This window comes from Octopus bimaculoides, chromosome 8, assembly GCF_001194135.2.
Source record: "Octopus bimaculoides isolate UCB-OBI-ISO-001 chromosome 8, ASM119413v2, whole genome shotgun sequence".
Classification (NCBI taxonomy): Eukaryota; Metazoa; Mollusca; class Cephalopoda; order Octopoda; family Octopodidae; genus Octopus; species Octopus bimaculoides.
Genome location: NC_068988.1, coordinates 72,841,323 through 72,852,729, shown reverse-complemented (window position 1 = coordinate 72,852,729; position 11,407 = coordinate 72,841,323). Strand labels below are relative to the sequence as shown.

At 36.1% G+C, this 11,407-nt stretch overlaps 1 protein-coding gene across 4 annotated transcripts in view; it reads left to right on the top strand.

The window, feature by feature from the left end:
* Positions 1-11,407, top strand: part of LOC106875671 (integral membrane protein GPR155) — a 50,353-nt gene that overhangs the window by 8,801 nt on the left and 30,145 nt on the right. For 2 of the 4 annotated variants that reach the window (XM_014923912.2, XM_052970166.1), the window contains 2 exons: positions 6,938-7,326; positions 10,517-10,804. In XM_014923912.2, coding sequence (XP_014779398.1) covers positions 6,942-7,326; positions 10,517-10,804 — 673 coding nt within the window. In that variant the 5' untranslated portion in view covers positions 6,938-6,941. Of the gene's footprint in view, positions 1-867; positions 1,133-6,937; positions 7,327-10,516; positions 10,805-11,407 lie in introns of all 4 variants that reach the window. The other 2 variants (XM_052970167.1, XM_052970168.1) reach the window with 2 other exon arrangements.

The window sequence follows — 11,407 nt, the reverse complement described above, 5'->3', positions numbered from 1 at the left end:
GTAAAATTAAGGATGGGGAAGTACTTGTGGGTATTGCACAAGTTTAACCAATCAAAATGTGTTTAAAATTTAAAAAAGGAAGACCTGGCACTCCTTCATATGGTGTAATTGTTTGCAATATAACACCTCTCTCTGCCTTCTTTGTTTTGACTTTTTTTTTTCCAAATAATTTAGGTTTTGTTAGATTAAAAAAAAGATTGTTTCTATTGAAAGTTTTAAATTACTTTTTTCATTTAGAAAGTATATATTTTTTATGTAACTTTCAAAAGACTTAGAAAAAAAAATCACCCACTCTTACAAATTTAAGTTTTTATCCACTACAGTAATTCCTGGAAGACCATCCTCTGAAATGCAGAGATTGCTTTCTAGCATCCATGGCCCACAAGCTCTCCTGTTTCCCATATTGCAGCTGGTCATTTTGTTCTCTTATTTAAGTACGAATTTTGCAGAATATCCTTCTTTCTATTTCTCAACAATAAATGCTTCTGTAACTAGTACCTCCATGGAGAAAACCTCCATATTTGCTACCTGCTTTGCATTCAATCCCACAATGTACAGATTTGGTAAAAGTTATCCAAAACTATCCCTCTTCACTCCATTAAGCTCACTATTAAGTATGAAAGCACCTCTGAACACTTGAAACCATCAAGCCCGCTGGCCAATACAAGGTTCCTTCCTTAAACAGTGCGTTCTAGAGCTAGTCCCCATCTTTGCTAAACATCCTTCTCTCTTCTCTCTCTCCTCCTCTCTCCTTCATCCCAATGGTGTATCCCAATCTTCAGAATCATGCTAGAATCTTTCCCATTACCGAAAATGACAACTCTTCCTACTCTGCCAATTATTCAATAGTGACCTTCTTCTTCACAGTCAGAAAATACTTCATCCCTCAACAACTAGTAATCCTCTATAAGGCTCAGGTGACTCCCATGATTGAGTATTGATTCCATTGATGGAACGGTGCTGCTGCAACACACATATATCCTAGACTTCACCAAAGAAAGATGGCTAAATTGATAGGTATGAAGTCATGTGGCCTACAGACATGCTGTCTCTTGTCTCTGCCTTTTCTTTTCCTGTTATTACAATGGCCTCTGATCCTCAGAACTGGTTGACTTGGATCACTTCCACTCAGGTACTCCTGTCTTCTTCATTATTCATGTCATTCTATACTATGTACTACATCCAGTCATTCCTTTCCAGAATGTCAGTCAGGAATTCCTTCTTTGCCCATGTTTTTTGTGCAGCCACCAGCTTGTAATTGTTCAAGTAGAACAGTAACAACACCAATATCGATGATCTCAGGATGGTATCAAATACCAGTGGACACAGTGCTACTAAACATAATACAAATATAGTAGCAGACTGCATCTAAACAAAGTCTTAATGGTATGGCATGAAGTCACTCACCAGTATACACAACCTCAGGCCTACAGACATATTGTTGTCTCACTTTACCCCTTTTATCACTATTACAATAGCCTTTGTTCCTCACACTTGGCTGATCTTGTGTCACATTTAATTAACCCATCTGGCTCACTTATTGCTCCTTCTCTCATCATGCATACACATTTCCCTTGTTCTTTCTCTCCACAATGTTATTCTTCTTAAATTCCCTCTTTACCCTTTTATCCTACAGCTATCTCCTTGCAGTTGCTCAAAAGGCCCATCAACCATGTTGATCTAACTGATCTTAGAGAGTCTGGGAAGGACATAGTCACAGCCCCTTCCTCCTGGCCTCGGTTGTATAGTCAAGAAGCTTACTTCCCAACCACATAGTTTTGGGATCAGTCCCACTGCATGGCACTTGGACAAGTATTTTCTTCTATACTCTTAGGCTGATCAAAGTCTTGTGAGTGAATTTGGTACATGGAAACTGAAAGAAGCCTCGTATATATATACACCAGCATACACAGCCTCAGGCCTACAGACATTGTTTTCTCACTTTACCCCTTTTATCACTATTACAATAGCCTTTGTTCCTCAGACTTGGCTGATCTTGTGTCACATTGAATTAACCCATCTATCTCACTTATTGCTCCTTCTCTCACCATGCATAATATGCCACCCTCTGGGTCTCACACTAACCACATTTCCCTTGTTCTTTCTCCCAACAATGTCATTGTTCCTACACTGGTTTCAGCCATTACATTATGGTCATTTATTTTCTCAGTTTAATTAAATATCTCTGGAAATTTGTAATTTTTTTCTACAAGGTCTAAAGAGGGATTTTGTGCAAATTTTTGTCTTTTGCTGCTTCTGTTGCCTTGAAACACTTGCTTTCATTTGGATGTGTTTTTTGCCTGCTTAAGTTCTTGAGTATGTTAGATTAGGTGACTCTATAACCACTTTGTTTTCAAAAACTCAATGAATGCAAATGAAACAGCATTAAATTAAAATCATCACTTATATATCCTACTAATGTACACACCGTGAGAAGACATGAATCTATGAAATTGTCTGAGATAAAATCTCTTTATAGACTTGTGTTAAAAAGACAATAGATATCAGATTGAGACAAACATTGTTGCTGCAGTGACTCATGAAAATGACAGATGTGTTTTGCCTTTCTTGGGGCTTACGACCTGGCAAGCTTCTGTGATACCAATGAATCCTTTATTTGATGTATATTGAGGCATGAATTTTGTTTATGCTATTAACAGTTGGGGGTGCACAGTGTTGAAAAACCTCAAGAAAAGCATAAAGTGTGTGTTGTCCTCATAAATCGCTGCTGCTACAATGTTTGCCTTGCTCCTGTATATATTGCTTTTAATACAATAAGTATACAAAGATTTTTATCTCAACCTATTCTACAGCTTCATGCTTTCTTATGATGTATATGCCTTTAGTATGATACATAGATTGCAATTTTAATTTAATGGTGTTTTAATTGCATTTATTGACTTTGTCTACAGCCTGGCAAGCTTCTTCAGTATCAGTGAATCTTATTCACTCAATATTGAGGCACAAATTTTCTTTAAACATGTGACACTTGTGTACTGCATTGACAAGCCTCAAGAAAGGCAAAATGTGTTTGTCATTCTTGTGAATTACTACAGTGATGATATTTGTCTCACTTCAAAATATATTGTAGTTTTAACACGAGTCTATGAAGAGATTTTATCTCAGGCAATTCCACAGTTTTATTCTTTCTGATGGTGTGTGTACATTTACTATGATACACATTTTGCCACTTTATTTTCATTTATCCAACCTTCAAAGTAATTTTCCAAATCAGGCTATTCATGGATGCCAATTCTTGCAACACATTTCTTCTTTGGCATCTTCGGGGAAGCTTTACTTTTCTTCCAATCATGTACCAGCTTTTCATTTCTTCTGCACTTCTATATTGCTGCAGTTTTGTTTGAAGAAATCTGAAATGCAACAACTTTTAGTCTGAAAGTAGCTTCATATTTCATTCTTTTTGTTGATGGAGCCATGGGAATAAAATATATTCAGCTTTAATATCTGAAAGTGATCACAATGAAATCTGAACAGTTAAAACAAAGGACTAACCATTTTGAGTGTTGGTCATGTGGGCTTGGTAATGTCATTGTCTATTTGTACACATCTCTGATGCAAATAGCAGGAGGTGGTGGTAAGTATGGTTTAAGTACTTCACAGAAGTGGTATCAATTTATTATATGATGTATGGTATGTATATTATAATTGGCAGTTAAGTCTACTCTAGGGCAGTCATCTGTAAGTATTGCTTACTTAAGTATTTTGTAGTAATTTTAATAGTATATATGTATTATAATAATCAGCTAGAACAGTGTTTGTCAAGTGGGTAGTACTGCTTCTTGGGGAAGGTAGTTGAACATTTTTGTGAGTAATGCGGACAAAGGGGATGGTGGTGAGGTGATAGATACATCTGTATAGTATTTTTTAGTTTTTGTCTTCTATTAAATTTTACAAAAGTTTTAAATGTGATGTTATGATAAACTGCTTGTTAATTATGATCCAAGCAGTTATAACAATTACAGTAGCAATGACAATCATCATCATCATCATCATCATCATCATCAACAACATTTAATGTCCATTTTCCATAGTGGCATGAATTGGATAGTTTGACAGGATCTGATGTGCTGTAGGACTACACTGAGTTCCATTGTCAGATTTGGCATGGTTTCTCTGTTTGGATGCCCTTCTTAATGCCAACATTAACAACAATAATATACTTCGAAATTTGTATATTCATTTGAAATGAATAAGAACAATAAATTAAAGTATATTTTAAAAAACATTGTCAAAATCTGTGGGTATTTCCATACAGGTAACAAAGGTGGTCATTGCACCTGTTGCATTATGTGATATACTTACTGACTTGCACATGCATATATATGCAAACATACCTGCTTGTACATTGTTGATTGCAGCTATGAGTGTGTCATCTTTTAATATCACAATACACTGACATGTTTAAAAAGCTTGTATAAACTTGTACAATATATATGTGTTTGTGTGTGATCATCTAGAAAATGCAATTGTAAATCAGAATGCATAAATAAATCTCAACTGGTAGTAATGGAGTTATATTTGAAGCCCAAAGAATACATACCTATGTTGGATTGAAACCAATAACTGAGGTTGATAACTAAGGTGACCTGATAAGCAGTAGGGGAGGATGTTCTGAAAGTGTAGTCACTAGAATAGGATAAGGCGGCGAGCTGGCAAAAACGTTAGCACACCAGGCGAAATGCTTTGCGGTATTTCATCTGTCTTTACGTTCTGAGTTCAAATTCTGCCAAGGTCGACTTTGCCTTTCATCCTTTTGGGGGTTGATAAATTAAGTACCAGTTGCGTATTGGGGTCAATCTAATCAACTGGCTTCCCTCTCCAAAAATTTTGTGCTTTGTGCCTAGAGAAGAAAAGAATAAGAATAGGATTGTGAAAGTTGAGAGCTGTTACTTCTGTTAGCAATAGGCAGATTGTATGATGCTACATGGTAGTGAGACATGTGCCCTGAATGTAGAGGACATGTGAAGACTAGATAGGTATGAAGTTACTTTGCTTTGCTGAATGTGCAATGTTAGTATGCATGACAAAGTGTAAATGTATTGAGAGAAAAGTTAGACATGAGAAATCAGATGTGTGCAAAAGAGAAGACTGTTTAGGTTTGGTCATGTGAAGTATACAGATGAGGACAGTTTGCATAAAGAAATGCTGATTGCTTAAAATGGAAGGAACTCATGGAAGAAGGAGACTCAGAAAGACATAGGATGAAGTAACATATTGAAGGCTGATCTCAAGACGTTGAGCCTTATGGGGGAGATGACAAGGGACTGAGATGGTTGGTGTTTTGCTGTGCTTAAGAAGACCATTAGAGCAAAACGGATTTCCTAAAATCATTAGGTTATGCTTGTACATGAGAAACCCTGTTCCCCTCTCTCCCCTTTCTCTAACACATCAAGCTTTTTCCTCATTTTCATCCTTCCTCCATCTATGATACCACTTGGCTGCTGTACTCACCTGAGAGCAGAATTAGCACATATTACATCCCTCCCCTCTCCCTGGAACCATTTCTATTTCTTATCCTCTCAGACCACACTATTGCTATCAATCACCCCTTTTCTGTACCTTCAGCCACTGCTCTCTCTCCCCTGTATTACTCTCCATTATAACCAAACACCTCTCTTATCTGCTATCATTCTCAATGCCCTCTCATATCTACCATCATGTCCCACTTACTGTAGCCCCTTTATATCTCCCTCTCTACTATTTCTATGCCTTGCACATCATCCTACTACTTTCTGTTTGATTCTCCTTCCTGATCCACTCAATATCTCCCACCTTACCCCTCTATATACTGGTATTTCCCATCATCCACAACCTCATCCTTATTCATCACTCACTACATTAACCTCCACCTGTTTATTCTTCCCTGACACTCCTATCCCCTCCCATGACTCACTGTCTCTATCCTCTCTTAAGCTCACTTTCTTGTAACTTGAGTGTTTGCTCCAGCACTTCATCACTACCTTTCTTTTATCTGTTTCAGTCATGTAATTCCTCTATAGCAAGACACCCATGCTTGTCTCTCTGTCATACTTTAACCTTTCAATACCTGGCATACAACCACCCACTTCCACCTTTCCCTCTCAAATATTCTCTTTAGTAGTGAGAGCTCTTTTCCTTTCCTTTTCCCCCCCTTTTCTTTTCTGTTTTGCAAATTACATAACAACCTAACTAGTACTGGTGGCATGTAAAATTCACTCTATAAAGTGGTTGGCATTAGGAAAGGTATCCAGTTGTAGAAATCATGCCAAAGATGACACTGGAGTTCAACATGGCCTACCATCTTGCTGGTTCCTGTGAAACTGTCCAACCTACACCAGCATGGAAAATAGAAATTAAATGATGATGATGTGATGAATGATTAAGCATTGATGTATCAGATATTCACTTATTGTAGGACCCTGTTGTGGTAAGTAGTCAGCCACATCAAACTTGTACCTGGAATTAAGTTATTCTGGCCTGATATTACCTTAAGAATGAGAAAGGGAGCATTGAATTGTAGCAAGAGTGCATTGGAAAAGTTAGTGAAATAAAAGAGGTGATAATTAAAAAAGTTTGAGAAGCTCTGAGAACGTCTCTGGGACAGCATCAGTAAGCATATTATCTGTTTGAGAGTTGATCAATACAGTAGGTATGGGCCTAACACCTAAGAATCTTTAAGATTGACTTGTATACTGGATCAATCTATAAGCCACGGTTTACAGTTATTATTGATAAATATTTATGAGATATAATGCAAATAGTAGTTATAATTAGAGCTCATCAAATATGTTTTTCCCTGCTATTTATTATTTATGTTGTTGTTGTCATTGTTGTATATGTTATTGTTGTTTGTTGAACTGTTATTTCTGCTCATTATTTTAAATACTATTGTTGTCATCTGGATATGTTTTTATTGCTGCAATATCTTGTTTTCCAGCATAATGAACAACTCTACAATTGTACCCAACCCAGGAGACTGTTCCATAAACAATTTATATCCTGCTATTGTACAATGTTTTGCTGTTATCTTTGCTGGTTATTGGGCTGGATGGACAAAAATAATTACTTTCAAAACTGGAAAAAGCATTGGAATTTTTGTATGGAATTTCTGCTTACCAGCGATGGTCATGCAAGGAATGTGGGAACTCCACTGGGAAGAAGTTAACTACAAATTCATTTTGTGTGTCTTAGTCTCTAAACTCATCATCTTCACTTTGGTCATATTAGTTACTTTTATTACCTACCGTCCAATCAACTTTGGTTATGCTGGTATTTTTGGTATTTTTACTACATGTAGCAATGATTTTGCCCTTGGCTATCCAATATGTAAGTATACAGTATATTTTAATAATTATTTGCATCAGCTATTTCTAGCTTAGTAATAAAGTGAGTATTTTAAGCATAATTGCCTCACTCATATGACAAATAAAATTCGAAGGTTTTTATTTGACTTATTTTTTATTTTAATTTGAAACGCTACCATATATTTTGTGACCAAGTTACTCGTATAGTTAATCAAGTTGTCCACAATGGAGTTACATCCAACTACTGGTGTAGCAGCATTTTAGTCAAGTGCTACAAAGGTGACACCTTAGACAGAAATAACTACAGAGGTATCAAACTGCTGGACTGGGTCATGAAAGTTACAGAGAGGGTCGTAGCTTAACTAATTTGAAAGAGAGCCTAGACGAAATGTAGTTTGGTTTTATGCCAGGGAGAAGTACTATTGATGCTATCTTCCTAGTAAGGCAACTGCAGGAGAAGCATGTAGCTAAAAATAAACCCCCCTACTTGGATTTCGTTGACATGGAGAAAGCCTTTGACAGGGTCTACTCCCTTATCTGGTGGTCAGTGCAGAAGCTAGGGATTGAGAAGAAGCTGGTGACAGCTGTACAAGTCATGTACAGGGATGCTGTCAATAAGGTGAAAATTGGCAATGAGTATAGCAATGAATTTAGTGTTCACCAATGATCACTCCTCAGTCTCCTCATGTTTATCAGTCCTCCAGGCCGTAGTAGACAAATTTAAGACTGGTAACCTTTAGGAGCTCCTCTACGTTGATGACCTTGTTCTTATAGCTAAATCTCTACTAGAATTAGAGAGGGGAGGAAGAAACACTGACTCAAGGGTCACTACATTAGAAAGCAATACATCAAAATATTGAGTTATCCTCAGATGTGTTATCTGATCAAATATTTGCAAAACAGTGGTCTCTGATAAAGGCACTCAGGATCCAAGGAGCTGTGTTAATTGGGCAATATTTCTATTTTATTTTTATTAATATATTTGATTCTTTTCTCTATATTCTCCAAGAAGACTGAATTCCTATAATATGTACTTTAAGCATGGTACATATATATATGACTTTGAGAAGGTGTCATCATCATGCTGGTGGCATGTAAAAAGTACCCACTACACTCTCGGAGTGGTTGGTATTAGGAAGGGCATCCAGCTGTAGAAACTTTGCCAGATCAGATTGGAGCCTGGTGTAGCCATCAGGTTTCACCAGCCCTCAGTCAAACCATCAAACCCATGCCAGCATGGAAAGCAGATATTAAACAACAATGATGATGATGATGATGATGATGACGATGAAGGAATAGTAACTGGAAAAAAAACAGCGAGATAGCTCTAGGCCTAACTTTGGTGCATGAAAAACAATGGATAGAAAACTAACAGCTCCAGCAGCAGAAAATGTTTGAGACTATATATTGTTGTCATAATCATTTTTATATGAGATTGTTGTTAGCATATCATCATCATCATCATCATTTAATGTCCATTGTCCATGCTGGTATGGGTTGGATGGTTTGACCAGAGTTGGCAAGCTGAAGAGCTGTACCAGGCTCCAGTCTGATTTGGCATGGTTTCTATGGCTGGATGCCCTTCCTAATGCCAACCACTTCACAGAGTGTGCTGAGTGCTTTTTACATGACACCAACACAAAATTCTTGCAGGCCAATCCTATTCATCAGGAGGAGTGACCTTAACACTTCTGCTGTAGAGTACAGGTCTTCTTGAGTACAGCAAGGCATCAAGTATCTTGGTCCTTTGTCATCTTGTATGAAAGGTTCAGCATCCTTATCAAATGCTGCTGAATTATTCAGTTACTACAAGAGTTAACTTTATCTTCTAGTTGTCAAGAATTGATAAAATATATGTACTCGATATGTATTGTGGTTGATTCTATTAACTACATCCCAATTAACCAAGCTATCATTAGCCTTTGACCTTCAGATCTCATATATTTGGGGTTATTTTTTCAGAGATTTTACACAAATTGTTAAACTAGTTGAGAGTTATAACAAAGTTATTACAGAATATGGTTAACTTGTATATGATGCAATTTGTGCTTGTACTAAAATTCAGAGCCATAGATGGCATATTTCTGATGATGGCAATTGCAGGAGTAGTTTTCATTTAAAACGAAGCTACTCTGCATTTAAAGTTATACATAGAAAAAAGGTTATTACTGTCCACCAGACTATTAAAACTAGTCTGGTGGACAGTAAAGAACTAGATGTAGATGATTGGCTTGTGAGTGTCAATCAAGCCATGTATAAGATTAAAGTTGGCAGCAAGTTCAGAAAGAGATACAGTGTATTGGTAGGCTTTCACATTGGTCCCTTTCTATTTGTTATAGTTTTTGAGACTTTAACAGAAGAGTTCCAGACTAATCAACATTGGGTACTTTAATGTGCTGATGACTTGGTTCTTATAGCAAAATCTGTTGCAGAGTTGGAAGTAAAGTCCTAAATCAGGAAGAATAGTCCAGAGTTCAAAGCAATAACTTTTTAATTTTTAAAATATTAATATAGCAATGTCTGAAATTCTCATAAGAAAGGAACTGTAGATGTTCAGGGAACTGTCACTTCTATTTGCAAAAAAATGGCAATTTATCTCTGCAAAAGGCAGTCAGTGTGAAGCATGTTTAAGATGCCTGATGCAACATAGTAGTGAGGCTTGGGTATTGGTTGTGGAAGATCTGTAGAGGCTAGAGAGAAATGCAAGGAGCATAATGGTTAGATGAATAATATTAATATGGATGAAAAGCAGATCCTAATTGAACAGAAGTAAACCAATGTATACAAGAGAGACAACAACTGCACTGGTACAGGAATGTAGTATGAATAAAAAAATAATGATTATTGGATATAGGCCGATGATTGAAGGTGCCTGAGATGAGGAAGACATGAGAAATTGTGTAGTAAGTTCTTGGGATAATGAATCACACATGAATTAATGAAAGATTGAAAGTGGTGATACATTGTAGGCCAGCATGGGAAAACACATTAAAATTACACTGAAATAAAATCTGTCTGTGGTTATGCAACGTATTCCATTACAAATAGAGGTCAATGTTAACATATTGAATTATTCACTTTTCAGAAAAATGCCATGTCCTATTGGAAGAGTTTATTTTTTTAAACAATATAAGCTTTTATTAAGTATATATTAATCAGTTAATTTTATCAAATTATTTTATTACCTGTATTTCTACTTCTTTTTATTGCAGTGAAAGCCTTATATGGTGACAATTCAATATATCTTAAATATATCTACCTGTTTGCTCCTATCTCGTTAGCTTTGATTAACCCTATTTGTTTCATTATGATGGAAATACATAAAAATCGAAATCCTAATAATTTTCAAGAAAACAGAAAACGACCTTATGTAAATTTAAAAATTCTTGTGGATGTAATCAAAAATCCCATAGTATTTATGACAATATTGGGAATTATGTTCAATTTTATCTTTCAACAAACAATTCCCATCATTATAAAAAATATTCTGACAGTGTTAGGTAAGTAACAATGTTTTTAATACTTTATTATATTTAATCTTAATTCATGTGCTGCATTGTGTTTCTACAATTTCCAAATTAGCATATGAGTGCAAAAACATTTTTGGTAGTCTGTTTATATGATTTTATTTTGAGTCCATCATTCATTCTCCATTTGAACACTTCATTTATGCTTCTAATATTCTTAACACTTTTAATATTAAGCTACTTAAGACTATCCATATTGATTTCCCATCAAAATCTATATATTGTGTCATATAGTACCAATGTACTATATACCAAGATATATAGTTACTGATATTTTACTAAACCTCTTAAAAATCTTAATTATTTAAAAAATAAACTGAAAAACAGAGATGGTTAAGAAAAATTGGCGATCATTCGCTGATTGTCAACTGGCTGTCAGCTGGTCAACATGTCTTTGTTTACATCAATTTGGCAATTTCCATAAAGAAAGATGGAAAGGGCGTGCCAGCAGGTAGCAGACTGCAGGGACTCCTAACCCTAACCTTCCCCCTCCCTTCCCCCTCTCTTAAAACCACATGTCACTTATCACTCGCTTTCTCTCTCTCTCTCTCTCTCTCTCTCTCTCTCTCTCTCTCT